This window comes from Callionymus lyra, chromosome 4 (genome assembly GCF_982586985.1).
Source record: "Callionymus lyra chromosome 4, fCalLyr1.hap1.1, whole genome shotgun sequence".
Taxonomy (NCBI): Eukaryota; Metazoa; Chordata; class Actinopteri; order Syngnathiformes; family Callionymidae; genus Callionymus; species Callionymus lyra.
The window spans coordinates 26,831,091-26,855,605 of record NC_141821.1 but is presented as its reverse complement, the minus strand read 5'-3'; the positions used below and the strand labels follow the sequence as shown (position 1 = coordinate 26,855,605).

The 24,515-nt window shown below is 37.9% G+C and overlaps 1 protein-coding gene across 1 annotated transcript in view; it reads right to left on the bottom strand.

Annotated features, from left to right (window-relative positions):
• The window catches only part of LOC148082303 (adhesion G protein-coupled receptor L3), a 222,398-nt gene that overhangs the window by 47,900 nt on the left and 149,983 nt on the right, over positions 1-24,515 (bottom strand). The window contains exons 12-15 of the mRNA XM_087789467.1: positions 15,332-15,515; positions 6,437-6,559; positions 3,545-3,750; positions 107-283 (exon numbers count right to left, since the gene is read on the bottom strand). Coding sequence (XP_087645593.1) covers positions 107-283; positions 3,545-3,750; positions 6,437-6,559; positions 15,332-15,515 — 690 coding nt within the window. The remainder of the gene's footprint in view (positions 1-106; positions 284-3,544; positions 3,751-6,436; positions 6,560-15,331; positions 15,516-24,515) is intronic.

Here is a 24,515-nt window from a genome sequence, read left to right as displayed (position 1 = left end):
AGGAAAAAACACTTGCATGCTTGTGTTGTGTTTGAGTAAAGAATAACCGCCGGAACTAACCAGAATTAAACATTTTTTAGATACAAGTGAAAGAAAGAAAAAGTACCTTGACATCCACATGGGCCATCAGTACGGCAAAGTTGGTAAGATGAGTGCAGGAGCAGGTGGTATGGGTCCTGTTTGAACCCAGGAGACGGCAGTCCTGCGTAGACCAGAATCCAGTCATGGTGCGCTTGGAGTAGCTCCAGAACGAACAGTTGGGATTGAAGTTCTCCTCGGACTGCTAACAGAGAGCACAAAATATTGCTTTACTCAGTGAATCACTCATCATTCAACTCGGGCTCAACACTTATCGTACGATACAGTACAGTTTCACTTTGTCTCGTTCGTATATTGTGAGCTATTTGTTGGCTTCCCGATACTTTGGTTTTAAGTCTATTTGATCATTATGAATACACAGATAAATGAAGAGAGTGAAAAAACATTTAGAGGTTGTAAAAGTAAAAGCCATTAAGACTACCAGTGTGTCCTTCTTTTTTTCAGAGGATACACTGCTAATGCTCTCCCTTTTAATTCTTTACTAATTTGCTCCTCGAAGACCATTCAGGATTTGGATTTCTGGGTTGTATCAATGCTGAAGAAGCCAAAATAGCTTGAGGCTAATTGAACTAATAATGTTTGTACTCCGTGAATATGAATTTTACGCTTATTGGTTTCAACCTTCACACTATATCCCCTGTAAAAGATCCGATAAACACAAGATGAACCCAACCCTGTTAATGACTTAACTGGTTAAGTTAAGTGTGAAAGCGAAGAAGCAGAACAATAACTGAAGGACATCACATCCTTCCACACTAGACCTATAATGATGGTGTGTTTCATTGGAAAAGAATGAGTGTCACTGATGCATGAAAATAGAATTGTGAAATTACTTTGTCTGTAATTCTTTATAGTTAAGCACTGACTCCTATAGTGTTCATGTGTGCGATCATCCCTTCCTACGTACGTAATTCCAATCGGAATCGTCTTTAATGCTGAATATATTTATATTAACATTTATATTCAACATTATTTACAAGGATTTTCACCCTTTCTTTGCAACAAAAGCATTTAGTTTTTTTCAGCCATGTCAAATGAAATATTAGGAGTAAGACGCTCAGTTGAAAATTAGTTACCAGAAGAATCCTTTCTTTTTTTTGTCAAATGCAGACATGTAACCGCTACTGCTTAAAGACCTATTTAGTACCTTCGTCCTACCAAAGAATGATAAATGATTCAAAAAGTGCTACTACATTTACACTTTGTCCTACACAATGGGGCATTGTATTACGTATTCATATAATGTGAACCCAAACATATATAAATTGAAGACTTTCTGTCCCAATATGAGGACGACTCATCAGTCATTTATACAACTTATTTTTCTAGTCAAGATACACAAACCACACATTGTCCACTCACGGCTATTTTATGTCTCCAGTAGTAGTTCTTGGAATAACAATGTCCTCCATTGATCATTAGACAAAATCCTATAAGAGCTATACGATGCAAATGAGTACTGTACTGCGTAGGGCTCAAGCATGTCATGGACAACACTCCAGGCCAATCGTGACAAAGCTTGATCTATTGCTCATGTACCGTACTAGCAATTCTGCGTCTTGCATTTAGTGGTTGTATTTTTAACTCACTTTGTTATGAAGCAATAACTTGAAAATACTACAAAGAACCGTATAATGATGCAGCCCCAGGTTGTAGACCTCATGATATATTCAATCAATAATTAAAAGCATCTTTAATAAGACATGATTGCTTGTATTCTTCTGTAATTTCTTTAAATCAGGATAACATCCCTGCGAGCGCCACACAGTCATTACCCACAGAGCTGTCCTTTTTACAATCTCTCCAAATGATTCAACGTTGCAGCAGAGAGAAGGCAGCCATACTTTATATTATAAGTTAATTGTGGATGCTAAAATTGAAATGAAGATGATTGTCTTATTCCGGTGTCTTTATAAGGTGTATCGTTTGATATTTAAAGCAACTCTCATTGGTCAATCGTGGATCTGCAGTGCAGTAGAAGCCTTTCTTTTTTTTTTTTTATAAAGGGCATTATTTTATTTCAAATAACACAGTCACAGCAGGAAAAGGGTATAAAAACGACAGTGCCCTGACAGTAAAACGAGTAAATCTACAGCCCAAATTATAATTTACACTTGGAGGCAGGTGAGCCAGAGCAATAAAGTGTGCCGACATTGCCTGCTGACATTTTCCCACCATTTAATTTTGATGTCCATAAGCTATCAACCTTTAACTCCCTGTCCCAACGTGCCAGTCACTGTTCCTCTCGGCCCATGATGCGCCTCCACCATGAGGTGGAGCGTAAACCTCTCTGGGCCACCTTGACAAACGACGCAGGATATTTAAGAGGTACATTTTAATTTTGCCATTACCTTAAAAACATATACATGGATGGTTCACGCGGTATTAAGACTGTGACCGAGCGGTCAGTGGTTTGATGCTAATACAGCGGTGCCATTGTGTTGATGCTTCTTAGGGTTAGATCCTGGGCATCCAACTCAATCACACAAGAGGCCAAACTATTCTAAAAATTAATGTAGGGTTAAACCAATTGTATAGTAAACAGGAAGTCTGGTTATAATGTTGTATTTTCATTTTGGAAGGCCAAGATCTACAGCAGTCAACTTATGTTAAGCAAATTTGATCAAGGTAGATCTTTTGAACATTTTAAAAGTAGCTTGTAAACCGAAAAAGGTCTGGCACCTCTGATCTACAGTATCCTTTTTATGTCTATGTTTGTCCTTCACCCAAAAAATCTCATACCATCAAACTTCCAAAAAAACTTTTTACCTTTATTGGAAATGTCTGCATAATTGTTGACATCTTTGTTTCCTATCCTCTCCTGAAAAGGTTAGGTAAGCCCAAATTCAAACATCACTCATTTTCTACTTACCCTCATGTTTACGATGGGTTTGAATTATAATCCGTGAAAGACTAGCAGTGCTATAAACCGGAAGTAAATATCTGAAGTGCTCCCAGAGCACAGTCTACTCTCTACACTGGAAGCGCTGATAGAACCCGGAGTACTTCAGGTTTATGGTGCTGTTAGTACTTGAGCTGCTGCCACAAACAATCTTAAACTATAGACATATTTATGTTTTTCCGTAACAATTCTTCTCGTCGAGGCCTCAATACAAGATGGACATTACAGACGAGTAGTATGGAGGTATTTGGATGTTTAAAGTGACTTTTTAGGAGGAATTTTGTCCCTGGGCAATTAGATGCTTCATTGTGATAGACACACATGTTTTGCCTATAACTCTAAAGAGGAACAGATTAATAATCCCAGTTTGAATTTGGGTAAACCATTTACCCCTTTACAACCCTTTAATATCTTTATAGCAAGATATCAACATGGACATTAATCTACATTCAATTTTAGCCAACCATTTGTATATATCATGTAATATTTTTTATTTTTATCTAATCTGTGGAAATCTTCTTCGGTCATTCATGATATGTTTACCTGCAGATGTCTGATTGTGAAGATGACCGGGTCAGACAGGTAGACTTTGTTGGCATCCTTATTAATGGCTGCTGTGATAACCGGGGAGTTGACGATCACGGAATAGTTGGTCGCCATGGCTTCACTGCCCAACTTCATGCTGGCATTTTCCGTTGAAAGGTAGATGCCGATGTGTTTGTACAGGACAAAGGCGATCCGGATCTCACCTGCAGGAGAAAGGGTTGAAAATATTTAGAAGATTTTTTCAAAGAAAAAAGAACATCTTTACTTTACTGTAAGTGTTTGTGTCACAACTATCCTACAACCTACAATTGGTGGAGTCTTTGTTATGATAGTGGAGGGTCTTGACTAGAAGTGATTGACCACAACCTCAGTGAACACAAAGTACCAGTTATTTAGTTATTTATTGCTGAATGTGGGTCACCAGATCTCCAGTCTGGAGCCTAGTCTAGGGTAAATGTAGGCACTGAATGACATGCTTGATCCATTGAGGTGTTTTATTGCTTCTTATTGCAACCAAATAAACGGAAAAAGGCACAACGTGGGACATTTAAAGGTCAACTTATGTGTTAAGTGTCTCTTAAGTTGATCTTGGACCTCTATTGTACTCATGTTTCTCTCTTTTCATTAAAATATTTACATTAGAAAATGTACTTAAGCCCCACCCACTGAAATCCCTTTGTTTTTCTACTAAACCTTAGTGAGGACGGGCTGGGAAAACAGGGTGGAGTCTCCAATAGGTGATCTCAAAAACTCTTACAACTTACAGAGGGTCAACCATAATCCTCGCGGTGGACTGGTATAAGCACTGTAAAGAGCCACTATGTGCTTGAGCTTTATCAAGGACACGGTGACACCAGAGCCAAGTTAAAACATGGGGAGAAGGCTCTGACCTTCATTAAAGTATTTCTCGCTTCAGGCCATAACCAACAAGAGTTCTCTACTCATATTATTCACTAATTGGAGACAATAATACACTTGATTATTTGATCTATTTATGAATTATATCCTTTCTAAATTATACATGTTTTTCTTATTAACATGTCTGATCATTTTTGTCTTGGTGAAGAACATGGGAAAACACTCCCAATGCATCTCTAATTATTAATGAATTGAAACGGAAAATGAAAAAGTCATCAGCTTCATCTGTGTTTCTTGTTAATCAGATGTTTTTCTCCTCCTTGTGCCCCTTGATGTCTCACTTGTGCACACCAGTGTGAAAGGAAAGCTCCCCTCCTGCGGTGCTTGGCACCACATATTCTGATGAAAAGATTACAATTTAGTCTCTGCAAAGATGGAAGGGAAGGAATTTTTACTGGCCTTGTGTAATGATCCATCAGGGCACTGTTGGATATGGACTTACTCAACCATCTGTACGGCATCAGCCACAGCTGAGGTAGGATTTGTGTGAAATAATAATATTGCAAAATGTTTCTTGCAAAAACAGCCTCCCCTATTTCCTCATATAGTTGTAATTGTTAATTGACATTAATTATTGAATACTTATGCTTTGATCCAGGTGAAGAAATCGAAGGGTAATTATAATAAATTATAAATAAACAAGGAGCATTTTGAGTTTAAGCATATTTTAAGACCAAAACATATTATCACCAGAAGGCGATACAGACTTCACAAGAACACTTACTCACACAAAAACTTATTGTGGACATTCAACTGTGCAGAGTTGAATCCACTTTCTCTGTTTACAAGTTGTAGGCAAAATAGCAAAGACTGGAACTCTGGCTGCAATATGAATTACTTTGAAAGGTCAAGGCCTCTCAAGCATCTTTCAACTACCAATTATAACATGCAGTACTTTTTTTTTTTTTTTTTTTGTTCAAATGTATCTTTCGTATTTTCTGGGGCCACGTTCTGCACATTCTGTGTAATGGGCTGTCAAGCCAATAAAAAGAAGGGGAAAAAAACTTTAAAAAGAAGTCATTATGCCATGTAATGTATTAGGCAAAATAAGCTTTGATTTTTTTTCTAATTAATAAAATATGACAAAATGCATGTTTTTTTTAAATAATTATAAACTTCAAACCTAATTTGAAAGAAAGTGAATACTCACAGAAAGTACAAATAAAAAAGAGGGGAAATTATCAAAATCAAGTGTTGTAGAAATGTAAATGAATAATACATTCAACATGCATTTGTAAGTAAACTAATAGCAGCATACATCATCATGCTTTAATGGGCCGCATAAATACAGTCAAAGTTCTGATCCAACCTATGGTTACGAGATATCAAGAGACAAGCAAGTTTAGGTTTTATAACAAGTGCCACACATTTGCACGCTCCTCTTCCTTCTGCCAACTAAACTGAAAATAACAGCAACCACTTGAACCCGAAAGAGTGTTTTAAATGGTCAAAGTTCTGAGCTGAAACTCTATTGATCCCAATTGTAAGCAGCATAAATGGGGCTGACTGAACAGTGTCCAGACTGTGCTTGCTGACTTGTACGATGTTAAAAACTTATGTTTCTGTTATTAAGAAGCGATATACAGCTTTGAAGTATCCAAAAGATAATTACATCATAAGAGAGCAGCAGGTCAATTTGAAAAGCGTTGTTGTTTTCTTTAAACATATTTTCTATGAAGGCAGATTATTGATAAAAAATGAGACTTGTATCCATGTGTGACTTTGGCTTTCTATGTCTATATTTTCAGAATCCAAGGCCAAATGCAATGTGGCAGTGGCAGCTCATCTGATACATTTTGTGTATAGTGTTAAATCACTACTGCCAGCTGTATCTTCATTGATCTCTATTGTAATCGCCGCCCACATTCAAGAAATAATCAGATGGGCTCTGTGTTGCTATGTATGTTGAGGACATCATTGAACCTCCATCCAGGATATGGAAAGAAACACAATGAGAGTTTGTGTACTCACCATTCCTTCCATGCTGCTTCAACGTGTTCGCCGAGAGGTGGATGGAGTTCCCATGCCCGCCGGTTTGAGGAAATTTAAGATCAGGTAAGTTGCCGTCAGTGCTCATTCTTGCCACCTCCAATTCTGGAAAGAAAAATTGAAAATTATTAACATCCAGCATTCAAGGCCTCGTAACATTTATTGGGTGCAATGTGTGCTGAGCACTTATTTCATTTATGGTCACAATGTTTTCTTATGATTTGATTCTCACTTGTTTACCTTATTGTTGTAACTTATTGTTGTATATAACCATTACTCTAACAACACTAATGTGGTGTGCTGGCACAGTAAACACCAATAAGCCACCAATATTGCACACACTTTCTCATCAATCCGTGCTATTTAAAATACCATGCTATGCACAATTCTCCACTCAACTCAATTAGTTGAAACCCGTATCCAAAATTTACAACCCCAGCCAAAATGTACACCAGTCGCTGAACAATGGAATTGTTTTCTTTTTTGTCAAAATGTATTAGTGTTGTTTATAATTTGCATAGACACATTCTTTGTTATTATTCTCACTGATGTGTTTCCAAATCTCTCAAAACCTGTGGTTTTTATATTATTATGCTCTGTTCTATTGTAATCTGCAAAACACCATCCTTATAAATCATTTCATTTAATTTTTTTATCTTTTTCCTCAACCTTACACTTGGCAAATGTTGCCTTTCTTCATCTCTTAGAAAAAATGAAGAGATGAATCCCTAGTAACTAGTTACTTGTAGAGGCCAGAGCAGGGGTCACCAACATTTTAAAAGCCGAGGGCTACCTTAAGATGAACAAAGGCTCAGGGGACATAATAATGATAATAACATTATATTGCCAAAAGTATCAACATTTAAATGAGCACACTAATGAATGATAAAACGATTAACAAACGTGCATTCAAAACATTTCATGTTAGAGGATCGCTGTGATAATGAAGACAGTTGCGCTAACGCTCTTAATTTGAAAGCCGAAAGTTTATTACCTGCTTCCTAACGGCATTTGGGGGAATTTATTGCACAGTTTAGCGAGAACTTTCTAAATTAAAGTGAGGCTCATGAGAGGAGAAACCCAAACAACTGACAGATTGACAGCAGTATGACGTTGTTGTTAAGTTACGATGACTCGACCACTCGCTGTTGTTTCTGTCCGAGTAGAGATGCTGAACTGATTGCCTAGATTTACGCCAACATGACCATCATTTAATAATAAATATATAGCATTAAATGGGTCAATTTAAGCGTGATAAATTGTCAAGTGTGTCGTGTGGTGTGTGAATGGGTCCAATTACGTGACTATCACCCTCAAAGCGTGAGACTTGACTTCTCTGTCCAGGAGGATTGCAACTGGTTGCCGACAAGATCTCCTAGATTCCCTTTCACTTACAATCCTCTTCAGATACTTTTCACTAATGTTCAAAGCCTGCTTGCGATTAAGCAGAGAACGAATGTCTTTACATTTAAGGGCCAACTTCGAAACAAAATTCAATTAATCTTCCCCGCGGATGTTGTCTCCCAGTCTTCGTTGTTTTGGTTGTCAGGCCTGGACGTACTTCCTGCGTCATTGCGAGATCTCGCAATATTTTTTCTTCCGTGTCCCCTTAGGGGCTCCGTAGAATCTACAGAAGGCCCTTTTTTTTTTTTAAGCCAACCACAAAAGAAACTATTTTTAGATCAAGTCCCATGGGCGACTGAAAAGGAGCCAACGGGCTACCGGGTGCCCGCAAGCATAGGGTTGGTTACCCCTGGTTTAGAGTACAATTACTTTTAAAGAACTAAACGAGCAACTAGTGATTGGTTGATAATACTACATTGTTTTTTTTAATGATACAGTAATTTTAATAAGTTCAATTTTCAAGTTTGAGGTTTAAAACCCAAGCTGTTTGAAACAGGCTAAAAACAGGCTAAAAATGTGTTTTGTTTAATTCTGTTAAAGTCTGTTTTTTGACTGGGTGTGTAGGTAACTTCTGGTCTTTCTGAAGCCAGCCTCAATAAATGACCATTCCTCGAGATCTCTACTTCCCTCGCATTCCTCAAAATCTACATTTCAAGCGTTAGTGTAAGGAAAGAGTCGCCTCACATCTCGGCTCCAGAGCTGCAGGAAGAAAAGTTTCACATCTGCTCACATCTTAAACTGTTAAACACATGTTTTCTTATACCCTTGATGGAAGAAAAGGACGCTGTCATCTCAAGGAATCTCATTCTTGAGGAGCACTAAGAGCGACAGATACAAGGAGGAGATAAAGAGCAGCGGGGGAAGACAAGCTGGCAGTGGCAGCTCAACAGCTGTTGTGTCTGAAGCAAGTCCCTAATTTATGGTTCAAAGCCTCCGCTGAAAGTGAGCTGCTGATAGCCGCGAAAAGTGAAGAGAGATAGCTCACTCCATCAAAGTTATAATGGCATGACACAATTGGATTTAATAAAACAGCAGACTAGGGTTTAATCTCAAATGCCGGCAACCTGAATAACACTTAAATGTCACATTAAGTCCTGGCACACAGAGATTAAGCCACGTGAAGGTTGCTTAGCAAAACGTATGCAGAAGAACAAAGTACTTATGTTGACAAGAATGGTGGAGCTATATTGAAGAGAGGAATGTTATTTCGAAAACAATGTAACAAAAGTGAGAGGCCGAGCAGGTGTTAATCAAAGACGTTGTGTAGAAGTGGCGATGGAAGACTGGTTTATGATTTATATAAATAAATTACAGTCAGTTAGTATTTGTTTGTGCAGGCTTTTTTATTGATTATCTTGGGGCGACTATATTTGCCACCGTGTTGTCTTGACCTTGAAAGTTTAAAAATTTGTAAGTATTTTAAAATATGTATAGTTGTTTAGACACATTATGACCAGGGTCTGCAAAAGTTGCTTTAAACATATAAATGACCTATTTAGGGTAAGTAAGTAAGTAAGTAAGTAAGTAATTTGTATTTATAGAGGGCTTTTCTGGACCAGGGTCACAAAGCAATTAAAAAATACCCAATAAAATAAGTACTTAAAAGGTCAAGACAACACAGAGACAAACATAAGAGTCTCAGAAAATCAAGTGTGAGTTATCTATAACCCATGGAACCGGATAAAGTTCAGTCACAATGAAACCATCACAGATGTTGTGACATGAAACGGAGGAAGATCAATGTTTCTTCCTGTCTTCTTACTTAATTGAATCGGTCTTGAGTGTTTTACAACATATACAAATCAAGCAGGGATTGAAACACGAGCAGAGGTTAGCATTTAGTTTCCTGTGGTTCAACAAATTTGAACACTAAACACACTCACTTATTAGTATTTTATCACTTCTGTTGCTGTATCATGAAAAAGTTTAAAGAGCACTAGATGGCACCCTCAGTGAAAATCATGACAGGTTTCGTTTCATTGAATTAGCGAATAGCGCTAACTCCTACCCATATTGTGATTTATTTTATTCCAAATAGTATTACTATACATCTAATTAAGAGTTAAATATCCCATGGATATCATTTAAAAACGAATTGCAATGTGCTTAATTACACAACAGGCAGCACTAGTATTTAGGGAATTGCTCACAAAAGTCAAACAGAGACACAATCTAGCGCCATCATGGTGATGGGCTGATTATAAGCTCCATAGAGAAATGTCCTATTTTTAAAAACTAGGTGAGGTGTCATTATTAGAAAAGCCTCATCAAACTATCACTACTCCGTTAAAATAGGTTTGCATCAGGATGGTAAATAAATCTGAATCAAAATCTTTAATAAAATCTGTTCATCCATCTTCAGTCAATTTACTTTCAGACAGACAATAATAGAAAATCACTTATCCAAAACTGTACTCGGATTTGGAGGTCATGGATAATTCAGAGCAAAATAATTTACAACTCATACCTTTAAATCTAAAGCTTATATATTTACAATGAATATATATATTTACAATGAATTAGCTAACACTTAAAAGCAGGTTAATATATGACAAGTTTTCAGAAGAAGAACACTGTTCAGGATGTGACAAAAATAAAGGACTAAAAAAAAAAGTAAACTTCTCTCATAAGACATTCCACTGATGCTCCAGTGTCGGTCGACATTGACCAATTCAACATGATAAAGGTCAGAGACCACAAAACAGTCGGCATTAAATCTGTTCTTATTAAAACCAAGGAAAGGAGGGAGAGGGAAAAGAAGCTTTGTATTCTCTTATGCTGTGGTAAAGGCCAGGGGGTTCGGGTGATACATCCCTATTCAAGCGCATTGAAACAATAGCCCAGATATCTCTCCCGTCCCCCAGAATTCAGACCTGCTTTTGAATAAAGGAAACATTTTTCTTTCCAGTGTCTCGCTGTTGCTGTGTTGCTTTGTAAAAGGGCTTACAAAGGGCTTTGGGAAATTGCTTTGATGCCATTGGAGAAGTTGAACCCGATGGCTATACCTTCAAAGCCTATTTGAATAACTCACTAATCGCCGAAAAACTGCTTCAAAGATAATCCTGGGAGTGTGACAACGGCAGAGATGTGACCGATAAACACGACACAGTGAGTGAGAAAAGAGGCTTCTTCGAAAGTGAGAAGGATGGATCTCATTATAATCTTCAGGATTGAACGTCAACTTGTTTTAGGGGAGGGAAAGATGGCTTCGTGGAACTGGTGAGCGGCCGCACACAAAAACAGTGCATTCAAAGGGTGGGATCAATAATTAGCTACTGCAGTAATTACCAATGTTTGAACGGACCTCCTTGTGCTCATTTTTACAAGCCCACACGGCATGGAACTGCCGATGAGGCCAACTGGCAGAGCGGGAAAAAAAAATAAGCCAAGCAAACAGAGAGATAAGGGCTAGTAAACATGTCACCAGCACATAATTAACTAGACACCCACAATGAGCTGTAAAATCTTTGCAGAGTTCAGCAATCGGCGTCTCTTCTAACATTCAAACGAATCCCAAATCTCCTTAAAACCCCAGATGAATTGTGTGATGGATACAAAAAAAAATACTGTTTTTTATAATTTTGTCCGGCACCAGCTAGTATTAAATAAAAAAACAAAAAAAATGGGCCTGTATTTGTGTAGTTGCCATGGAAACTGGATTACAAAAAAAACTCAGGGCAATACATCATAATGTATTTTATCCTCTAATTCTTCTACCCCTCCTCGCCAACCTCTGAAAAAAATGGGTCATTCTATTTATTTTATTTTGCAGATGCAATAACTCAATGCCATATTTAATTCCAGCTTTTGTACAGCAACCTACACTTAAAGAACCGAGTGGACAGATGTGTCCTTGAGTGGATGATATTAAGGAAAAACAGGAGGGAGCTGAGAATTTAAAAATCTACTAGATGTTACAGAGGTTTCATCATGGAGCAGCACAATTTCAGGTCTGAATCTTGATCTTAAATCCATCTTAAAATCTCATCAGCAATTTATTTGTGCCACAAATAGTAGTGCTAGGTTGATGATAGTAAAGGGTTGATGACACCTCCTGATACAGACTTGGTTGTATCGTGATACAGTGTCTTATTATTAAAAGGCCACTAGATGTCACTTTCTACTTTATAATCTTTGGCTCTGATCTACTAATTTAATGAAACCTGGCATCATTTTCACTGAGGGTGCCATTTAGTGGCCTTTAAACTGTATCATGATACAGTGAGGCCTCACCAACCCATCACTAGTTGATGAAGCTTCATGATGCAGCATGCATGTTTTTCACTAGATGGCACTCTCCACTGAGCTGAACAATGCTTCGTGACGCTCCATGAGCACATCTCTACTATAGTTAACCATTAAGTGTAATTTTTAACGTTAATAATCAGTCAGCCATTGGATGTAAACATTTTAAAACAAAAACTAATCACTCAACAATACTCTTTTTGTTAGACAACAATACGTTCATCAGCCAACAATTTTATAAAATCACATTAAGGTGAAATAATTAGTCATCAGTGCTGCCTAAAATTGTATTCTTTTGAATTGTTAATAAATGCAGACGATAAAGCCACGTTTGAAACACAAAGCAACATTTGTGCAAAAGGGTCCAAGTGAGCAGATTAAGGTTAATCCCATCTAATCTCACCATGCGTTAATACACTTTAACAGAAAAAAAAAATGAAACTCATCCCTGATAAGATCCAACAGCGATGAATCAGATATAACTATTTCAGATAATAATCAATTAAAAGTTTAATGTGATCAGCCATTCGCAGCTCCACCGACTGTAAGCTTTCTCTGGGGACATAGCAGTCATCCACCTTCCCACATATTCAAGAGTTCCGCTGCCGATACAGGAGCAACGGAATCAATGTAAATGAACCAAGCCGCCCGATAGTGGCTGGTGCAGCATATGGGTGTACAGATTTGATCAACATACGGCAACACAAATGTTATCAGCAGTTACTTGAAATAATTTCCTGTAGTGTTACATAGAAGGGTGCAGCTAAAAATACATAATTGAAGCACTGATGAAGCTTCATGAAACAGTGTTTTCCTTTTTAAAGCTCAGTAGATCGTGCCCTCTTTTTTTTTTTTAAAGAATGCTAGCAGATGGTGCCATCTAGTGGCCTCTGAAATTAAGGACTCTGCTCCGTGAAGCTTTATTAGTCCTTCACTAAAAGAAATACAGAAAGAAGAAAGTCAAAAACTTTTAGTGATGTCACTGTTAATCACTTTCTCAATTATTTGTGAGATGTATTGCAAATCAGTCGTTTTTACTGAATACAGAAGAAGAACATGTTTTTTCCAAAATTACAGTTTTTAACACCCCATGTGTTCGTTTGTTTATCTCCATGGAAGGTGCAGGAGACAGGTGTGCTCTTCCTGAAGCAGCCAGTTATGTCAGCTGTGTGGGAATACTTTGGCTGCAGAAAACAAACCAGGGTGTTGTTGTAGGTGTTGTTGTAGAATATTGCAATGCAAAAATGAAATACGTTACATTTTTCATTAGCTGTGGGAACACCACCAGAAGCAATTCAATATACAATTACTTGATTAAATCATGTACATGTACCTCATGCTACATTTAATTGGTCAGAAGGGTAACGTCAACATTAACTGTGGACGCTTTAACACATTAAATTAATAATTGCATACAACAAAGACATGTTATATCTAAATTATAGGGAAACACATATTAAACGGGTGTAATTGTGACAAATTAAAAGGCATTGGTGAACAATAAAACTGCCGATAGCTGTCAAAAGTTTGAAAGTAATCTCACCCCTATCATTGATAATTGATATGGTTAACCCTAAGGTGACTGGGAGGCCCGGAAACAAATGTGTTTGTGGTATCCCTTGTATTGTCTCTGTGTCAAGTTGAACAAGCTCCCTGGCTTCCAGAAATATATAGGAGATGGAGGTCGTTCACTTTGACACAACAGAGACAAAAGACGAGAGAAATCCTTCCAAGCTGTTGCTACTTAGCTTTGGAATGATCTTCTTCTCTCTCTGTGTTTGATGGATCTACTGACTCCTTCAAGAAACATCTTAAGACATTCTTATTCGTGCAGGCTTTTCCTTAATTATCTGAGACTCCTGTGTTGTTCTCGGTGTTATCTTGACCTTTTTAGTATATATTTTATTGAGTATTGTTTTGATTGTTTAAGCGCTTTGTGACCCTGGTCTGGAAAAGCGCTATATAAATATAAATTACTTACTTACTTATAAAACATGGTGGAGGAATGTGCGTTTCCTTATAACGATGTGCTGCCTTCAACCTGGATGCTGAAAATGAACCATGGTCGGACGTTTCAGCAAGACAATGATCTCGAAACATACAGCCAAGGGAACTCTCGAGTGGTTTCCCAGAAAGACAATCAAGCTGTCAGAATGCCAGACTGCCATCCCAATGAAAGCCTCTGGAAATAACTGAAGATGGCCCTGGACCTTCAAGATTTAAAGATGGATTGAAAAAAGAATTAGTGCCGAACAATGTTTTCAACTAGTTTCCCCTTACAGATGGAGTCGTGACCAAGGAAGTATTCCATATGTTTTACTTGTTCTTATAATTAAGTGATGCTGATCACCCCATTATCTTCCAGCTGTGTTATTTTAGCTTCAAAATGTAGACATAGAGGAAACTTAAAGAGTGAGAAAGGAGTGTTAATGTGATTTTACACATTTTTACTGTTGTGAAATAAATTATGACACAGTCACAATTATCCTAATATTGTGGTAAAATTATCGATCAATATATTTAACAAGTGAATGTGTAAATGTGAATTTCAATATGCAGTTGCTTAATATGATTACGTAAAATAGAAGAAAATCACTAAAATGAAAAGGAAAATGTAACCACGTTCTCTCTCCTGGCTGAGATGTAGCTGGATAGAATCAGGTTTCCTTCTTCACGATCAAATGTGTCCCAACAATCCAAAGATAAGTGAAGAAGCGAAGAACCTTAGCAGCTCAGCCATACAGAGAAAAAACATTTAGCAAACCACAGAAGGGATTATAAAGCTATATTTGCACCGGGAAGTCACTTTGGATAAGCCAACTGACATAAAAAGCGTCAAATGCAAAAAGTGTAATGACATCTTTTGGCAGTTGGAGCCGATTTTTTTTTAACACAGAGCAGTGATCCGTGAACATAAATGTTTAAAAAAGTGGAATGAATGGATTGTCGGCGCACATGCGGCAGATCATACTGACAAATAAACCTTCATTGTGATGCACTTACTGTTGGAAGTGCAAAGTGCAGTTTAAAGGACTTGTTCCGAGATAAGAAAAAATACTGTAATACAGAGCCTTGGAGGTGACTTGGCACCTCCCCAGCTCCAACAAACTGAATTATGTTCAGTACAGTCCTTTCCAAGATTAAATCCATGTGGAATAGGTTACTGCTGACTCAGAATAAACACCTACTGACCCACCCCCACACATGAATAAACCTTCCAGTACTCACGGATGTTGTCGGTGTTCTCCTGCACGATGTCGGTCTTGAGGAGGTTGTCGGCCAGGACAAAGGCACCTTGCTCCACTGTGTCCAACAGGGTGGTAGCTGCCTTCAGCTGCTCACCCGTGCTCAGTTCTCTCCACGCCACCTGGGCCTGTGGCTGCAGCAGGTTGTTGACCGTCTCGACCATAGCCTAGAAACACATCACAAGGTACGTTAGACAGGGATCAATGGGATGCAATGCTATAGGAGGTGTGTGGAAAATAAAACGTTGATGCAGTGATGCAATTTTAACAATGCATCTTCTTTTTAGCTTCACGATAAAGACTGCTGCAATAGTGCGAGGGCTTGCAGAGCTTGAGGCCAGATCTCATATGGCCGGAGGCTACAGTCTTTAATTGGTGTCATAAATGTTCCAGCGTGCAAATTAGCACAAAACACTTCATACCTCAAAATAGAGATAGTAAGTCTAATTACCACCCTCTTTTACAGATCATATAAAGTCTGTTTCTAACAGGTCAGTGTTTAGTTATTTCGAAACAATAATGTGTGTATGAGAGGGGAACTGTACAAAACACAATAGTTTAAATATAACTAGTTATTCATAGTCTGAGCGGTCTAGCTGTTACGTAGGCTGAGTCGTCTGCAAACTTCACAATATGACAACTCCTAGCAATGAAGTTGTACATAAGCAGGGTAAATAGGACACAAGGCTCAGCACACAACCCTGACTTGGGCCTTATATTAAAATTGACCTGCCTTATGTAAGATTGGTTAAAGTTTCATGTTTACTTTTATCAAGAACCTGTTGCTGGTGTTACATGTTTTTTTATGGAATTACTTTTGTTTTAAATCCGGTGCTAATGTTAATGCTAATGCTAGCACAACAGTATTGATCCGTTTGATGATTATTGTCATGTCCTGATTCTTGTGAGTATTGAAAATTGCTGAAACTAAGTAAAATGTACTTTTACCTAAAAGACAACTTCCTACAGGAAATAGTATTTAAGATATGTATTAATTTATTGTGCTTTCACAAAATTCTAATTAGTGGGCTACTTGTAAAAGTTACCAAATCATTTTATTATATATCATTCTGTTAGGTATCAGATTATTATTTAATAAACTCAAATTAAGGTGAGTGGTCAAGGTCTGTGGTGAAATATTGTCCCCCCTTTGGCGCCGACTGGGAGAGGGAATTGTTTTCGACACCCTCCACTACATATAAACTTTTGCGACTAGCTCAATTGCCGTCTTTAATCTCCACAAAACAATACTAAAGCATGTAAGCGGCAGTTCTGGAGACAAGATGAAAAATTAAGAGCTATTAAAGATTTAAAAATGCCAATGGCGAGATTCATGTGTGGAATACTAATCAAAGACAGTGATTTACTCCAGCGAAAAGCTGCTCAAAAGAGCCGATCCAACTGGATTGCCTCTGGAAATAGGTTGAAAAAAAAGATTTCTCAGCCATTACAGCACAGTAGGTGGTCAAATGAATATTATACAGATTTTGTGTGCTGTAATAACAGAAACATGTTCAGTGTTTCAAAATCACAGGCCTAGAAAATAATTAGCGCAGTTCTTGATGAAAAAAAACCCTTTCATTCATTATCTTTGCACCACAAGACACCTCAGATACTGAGTGAAAAAACTACAGCAAAAAGAAAATTGATTATGTATTTATACAAAAGAGTGTCTAAATTCCCTTACTTTTTACAGGCTTTAGTTTAATGCCTTTTCTACTCACCCTCATGTCAACTAAGTGTTGTTATTTATTTATTTATTTATGGGAGTGCCGCAAATTTGTTACTTTTGAGTAATAGACAAAAATGTATGTCCATTACAATGTAGAGACATGGTATAAATTGTCGTCGTCTTCATCTTTGTCCAAAATGATACACAAATTTCTCTGAAAATGAATTAATTTTATAAAGACTGCTGTGCTTTGATTTTTTTCTTATTCTGGTCCGGACGAGTTCCATGTACGAAACATGTTATTCCTCTTGGAATAGAACAACAATTATTTCAATTATCACGGATTCCTTTTATCATGAATGTCTTTTCATCATAAAAAACAATGTTGAAAACATCCTATAAATCTTATATTTCAAATTATATCTCATAAAGCTACAGTAAATTGAACTACTTTGTCACAGGGTTGTTAAGCAGCTAGCATTGCTTTCCTAACTGAAGAGAAATATGGAAATACAATGTGAATGCAGGATCATTTTGGAACTCGGCAGTAAATAAGCCCTATCAAGGCTATTGGCATTTATTTTTTTATCTTGCCTTTCAAACTTTCAAATGCGCCACTAAATGTACAAACAAGAAATCATTTTCAATTTCAGCCTGAAACCAAAAAAATCACGAAGACACAGATACAATACAATCCTCAGATGTTGCAACCTTTTTCAGTTGCACATCTATCCAAGCTTTCTGGAACACTCCAAAGATTCTTTAGAGCAATTGTGATGACATTGACAACAAAGAAGAATCTGAAACAAGCTTCATGAATTGGTTCTAGCTGCCTGTTCATCAAGTGTTTTTTGTCCCCCATTGTCCTGCTGTTTCAGATATCTCATCACAACGTTGATCGGTGGTTGCCTTTATTCCACTCATAAGAATAAGCAGAGAATTTCAAACAGCACCAGCAGCCCTGCTCATTTATAATACACCAAGCACCCCCACTATCACACCCACCCTGACTGATGCAAGGATGAGCACACACCCCTTTAGAAAAAGGCTCACAGTGGAAAAAGACACGCTCGCTCTCTTGCACGCACAAACACACACACACACTTGTCTTGGATGTAATTATTCATTATCTGCAGACGATCTCCAATCACACCTTTTGACATTCAGCTACAGGCTGAGGTTGATTCCCTCTCAATTAAGGAGCTAGTTTCTTCAGGTGCTGGCATATTTTTTCACTTTAAAATAGAGATAATAGTTCTGCAGGTAGAAAGGAAGGTTTTGAGGGTCTTGTTGAGGGAGCTGTCTTGTGTTTTTCTTGTCTTAGATTAAGGAGAAACATTAGAAAAAACATGAGGGTGAGTTGAAGGAGGGAATACGAGATAGATAATTGATAAAGAGGAGTGACACGAGGGCCGGGGGGTACAGGGTCTATCAAACATTGATATCAGGAATATGATAACCATTCAGGTAAGAGTAGACAATCTATTAGCCAACCCACTGTACTTGCTCTATAAATCTATATGTTTTTTAAGTGTTCTACAAGTCTAAAATGTTTATTTTTATTACTATTTATATAGCTGTCAGCCGGGGGGTGATAAGAATTTAAAGCTGAAATCTGCAATTTTAAACGTTTCAAAACATAGTACATAGATTTCCAGGATCAAAACAATACATATTAAAGTGATCCATATCGGTTAAATATACTTTCAAAGCCACTTAAATCAGCAGGATTTTAGGTAATACATTTATGTCATAACTTATTTTTTTAAATGTATTACTTTTTCTACCTAAATTTGGCTTAGTTCCTTGGTAATACAGTTTATAAACAACTATAATTCATTCATCAACTGTTTAGGATAAGTGGGACTATGAATAAGGGATTATTGATAATTACTATTAAGAGATTACAACAATCATTAAAACACACTCACATCTACAGACAATTTTAAGTTCTCAAACTCAGTGTTTATACTGCAGGGGGGAAAGGGAGAACCCAGAGGAGAGCCTGAAAATCAAAGAGAGAACATACAAACCCACATAAAAACAGATGGAGGTAACCTCTAGCTAGCAACAAAACCACAACCTTCTCTTTGTGCGACGTTAGTGCTAACAACTACTGCTCTCTGCACCCAGACAAATTTCAAATTAAATATTACAATCATCCTCATCCTCAGTTAAATCAATCAAAAATCTCAAAACATCCTGATCCTGGTTCAAACAATTCTTCGTTGTCAGTCTACCCACGCAAGTCTCAAGACATCTCAATTCATCCAAAAAATCTGCAGGAACTTAGGAGGGATCAAATGTCTTATGCTTTGAACTCTCTGCTTTAATTATCAAATCCACAATAGAGCATCTCTCTGGCTGAGATTGTTTTGAGGCCACAACTTTGATGTATTTGGAATCGGTTGTTGCACTTCTACCCTGCGATCAGACGGTACTTACGGGTTAGCCAATTCCACAAAATGTGAATTATTGAATGGGGGATTGAATTTCCACACACAGTAGACTCCCAGTGTGTAGTGCATAAAAATAAAAAATGTGGAGAAAAGGGAGATAAAACCAACCATAATCCAAAAACAGTTTGGACGTTCCGTTAATGAATATTTGTTTTCAGGAGATTTATCACACCTTTACAATTAACACAACCGTCACATGATAAAAACACTTTTCCAAAGAACAAGTAGACATTGTTTAGCCTGTCACACTGACACATTAGAGTGTACATGTTTTGCTTGTACACGCACACATAATTTTCCTATATATATATATATATATATATATATATATATATATATATATATACACCTGGGTTGCTGGGACACCTCCTAATGTGTTTGCAATCTATTTTGCTACACCTCTCACCATTACATGTTGTTGTATATTCAAGTTAGCCATTGTTTTTTTAAACAAGCTTTTTAACAACATGTATTTTGAGAATAATAATAATAAGAGGTGTTGACAAGGGTACAGATAAATTTAACCGTAAAAGGAACCAGACCAAAATCCAGCAGAGATTTCGGTCAGTGTCCCTGAAATATGTTATATATATATATATATATATATACTAAAGATTTAAAAATGTAGTCATGACAATGAATTGTAAGAAGTTTTACTCAGCACCCTTCAATCTCAACAGTCTAACACAGACGCAATATATCCCAAAATGTTAGCCCCAGAGCATGTGTATTACTGTAGATCATGTTTAATGCTATACTGTCCTGTACTGCCCTTTTTCCAAGGGCCCAACAGTGTTGTGTACTGCGGGGGTCCCCAAACTTGTTATTTTGAGGGCCACATAACTCTTCCCTTTTTTAATGGGAGGCCGGTCAGTTTGTAACAGAAAAAGGGTGATGAACACAAGTAAGTAAGTAAGTAATATTTATTTATATATCGCTTTTCCAGACCGGGGACCCTAATGTAGAAATCTATTGTTTTTCATAAAGCCATGCATAAACAAATAACCCCGTCCTGGTTCTTCTTGGTAAAGAAGTCTGAAAATAACACTATTTATAAAATAAATATCAACCAAAAAAAACATCTCTGGATTCTTCACAAATAAATGTAGGCCCTAAAGTGGTGATATCTTTTCAACCATACCTTCCTAGCGAGCAACAAAATGAAGGAAAGTCTTGATCCTTATTTAGCTTCTCTAAAAATGAATTTACCCTCACAAAATGGGTGGTCCTATATTTTTCTTACGCACTGTATATAAAAAATAAGATCATATCCAATGATGGATCCGTTGTAATTGTTTTGTAATACTTTTAATTATGATAGCATAAATAATAACACGTATACTTGTGTTTCCATATTACTGCTTGTCCTGTTCCGGCGTGTCTGGGTCCACGCCGCAGGCACCACTGAGGAGCTCCGTGTCCTTCAACACTTCCATTAGGGCTTTGGCAGGAATGGGGACACATTCATAAAATGAAAGGTGGCCAATTTACACGTGATGTCATCTAGAGGACTTGGGAAATTGTTGTACAATTTCTGTGCAGGGAAAATAGGCTGCTGGAACAATTTGATATTATGGGTCCGGACCATGAATTTAATCGTTTACCACGTGTCTACAGTGACGGAGAGGAAGGTCACATTTTATTTCAGAGGTACCCTCCGGTCACCTGAACACTTACTGGTATGGTTTGGTATCAAAAGAGTGATTTATTGATGACGCTTCATGGCTCTTCTTCAACTGTTTGATGATACTTAATTTTTGCTTTATAATCTTTGACTCTGATCCACTAATTCAATGAAACCCTACATTCTTTTCACAGAGGGTGCCATCTAGTGGCCTTTCAAACTGTATCATGATACAGCATCAGCTGCTTCATGAGGCCTCATCAACCCATCACTACTGTTTAGAAATCCACTCTGGATGATAGTGGTCGTCCTTCAAAAGTGCTAATTGTAACTGGTTGCTTGAGAGTTCAAGAGTTGACCTTTTCTTCACAAGAATAACTCATTTCTCTCAGTTCAGGGGAGCAAACAGACACCAGCCGTTATCAGCCTCTTGTCCACTGAGTTGTGGCGACGTAATATAGCCGACCTGCGATTCCACTTCTCTTAGCGCTCTGCTATTCCATCAGTCAAATTAAAGCGGCTCGCTCTGCTACAACAAATCTCCAACCCGCTCGTCGTGGCTATGCTGATTGTGAGACTCTTGTACCTAGATTAATACATTAACAGCGTCCCCCGCTCCAACAGTAATAAGGAAAAGCAGCAGTGCATTAGGTATCCGTGCAGAGGGGAGGGAGGAAGGTGTGGACACAAACGCATGCTTGGCACAAACCCATGCAATGTTCACTTCTATCTGTGTGCTGATTGATGAAATGAACCCTGGGTATGGGAAATTGATTCTGGCTCCCATCTTCCCTTCCCAAATCACTGGCATGTGGTGAGGCACTCGCTCCTTCCATTTGCTTCCCTCCCTCCTTGTGCACCAGGTGGTTCCTCTATCTCGGTGGCTCTTCACGAAAACAGGGCACAAACAAGGTGGTGGAAGTTGTTCTCTTCCTGGGGTTTCCAGCCACGTGCCTCTATTTCCTTGTCTATCTGCTGTCTATTTGATTCCACCTGCCTGCTAAATCATCCATCACTTCTTTTTTTTTCAGATGCACAGCAAAACCTCTTGATACTTTTTACAACAGTTCCCTCCTGGAGTAAATCAATTTGACATTTGCAACACACTGGCAGACCTGCTGTCGGCTTCATAATCATCTTTTCGGAAAAATATGCTGGAGATCACGTAGGTGTCTTAATCAACTAAGTTGCAAGGAGGAAGGTCATTTCAAGAAGATAGATGTGGGACATTAAAATGAAAAAAAAAAAATGAAATATGCTTCAGTGTTAAATTGTTTGTATGATCCTTGGAGTGATCCCAAGGAGACCTGAAAGTTTGCAGAAGAATATTAGATAGAAGAATGTTTGATAGACCCCGTACTCCCCGGCTAAGATATTTTCTTTACTAGTACATATGATTTTTTTTTATACAAGAGAGTACATGGTTATATATAATATAAATATGTTTCCAGAAAACACAGATTATGGCTACAATCATGTCCAAGTCCTTCCCCCTGCCCCTGAAATATTCTGGAAAGACACAAAAGACATTAAATTTGACAGCTGTCTGGCATCATGGCTCTTCTTGACAGTGGGTCACCCAGATTGGAGGGCTAACTTTGAGCGTAAAGCACTTTTGACACAATGTCTGCAGCTCAAAAGCCTGTCTGCACCGCTCCTCTTCTTCTAAAAGAAGGTAAACGTGCACTATGGGCCATGCTTTCATAAGAATCTCAGTATGTCAGAGGAACCATTTTTTAAAGATTTGGTGAGAAGAGATTAAAGACAAGAAAATCTATGAGGCAAAAACACCTTCTTTTCAAACTTTGCCCTGCTGCAAAATTACACGCCAAACATCAATTTAACCACAACTGTTTAAACGCCAGATTCAAGGCCATGTTTTTCCAACACTCCTGTAGCGTGTAATAGTCTAATCAAGGTATAACAGAATCCTCCCTTATTTAAACCTACTTTGGCACGCCATGTTACATTTGATCCTTTATTGGATAATATTGTTATATATGATGTATGAGGGCACAGTTTTCCTCCCAGCATCTGTCCGCTGTACAGTCCAATCCGACTTTAGCTTGTAACAACAGGGATGGATGTGATCACGATAATGGGACAACAAAATGTCACTGTACATGAACGTGCGGCAGTTGATGCATCTACGAGGCATGGCGGCTGTGAGCCGCTTTTTCCTCCTGTTTGTTCCAAATCAAAAGGGCACAACAAAGCAGTATTACTGCAGGGGAAATGCAGAACATCAGGAGATGATCATTAAAAGCTTTGTTGCCGTATCAAAGTTGAATCAGGCTCGCTGTGACTGAACTGGCAGCGACACATAGTAGTTCTTTACAAACAGCTCCCAAAAATAGTCCAACAGTTTTGACCAATCACTGTTGAGGAATCGTAGCTACGGATTGAAACAATGTTAACATACTTTTAGAAGGTAAAGCTGTTTAATTAGAGACGTGTGCCAAACACAAATACACATTTAGAATGTTAAAGAAATTGAAAAAGAAAAGGGGTAATTACTCACTTCATTTTCTTTAATGATGCTGGAGGAGTTCTTTACACACCAATCTTTTTTTTCTGTGTCTCTCACTGAAACTTACTCTCTTCCCTGGAGCCTTTGTCCTTTATTCACATCACCTCCGGAGCATGCTGCTGCATCCAGAATATACAAAACCTTGCCTCGATAGTTCTTCCAGATCTAGGATTTTCTCTGCAGCTGCCCCTGCTCTACACTGTTATATCTTCTTTTACATCTTTCTTTTCTTCCCCTCCCATTTTTCTCTCTCCTTTCAGGAAGGTGTGTTCCAACATTTGTGAAATGGACTTTGAATACAGATATTTTATAAATCCTTATTACAGTAGTGGTGTGCTGATGAAGCTTCATGATGCAGTGTCCTGTTTTTTTTTTTTAAAGCTCAGTAGGTGGCGCCCCCGGTTTAAAAATAGTTTTAGGTTTAGATAGAATAGCCGTTTAAAACAAAACCTTATTAAGGAGAGAGCGCCATCTAGTGGGATCTGTGCTGCTAAACAATGCTTCATCAGTCCATCTCTAAATGACGGTACAGTGATTCTTTACTCTGACAAAATATTCAGATGATATTCAGCAGCTATCAAATTCATGTCCAGGTTAAACATTGGACATTTTGTCCATAAAGTCAGGTGGTCTAAAGTTATCGGTTCTATAGCTTTGGTTATATAGTAAATATGGAAAATATTCTAAAGAGAAAATGAATTACAACAAAGAAAAAAAGGCTCACAGACAAACCACACCGAGATCCACCAAATGTCAAGCAACAAATTGAAATCAAAAGCAGAAACATCACCAGCCTCCAGTCGAGTCTGGACAAGATTGTACCTCTGGTGCCTCCGGCCAGATGAGTTTGACACCCCTGGCGTAGAGTGTTAAGTGCTTCTA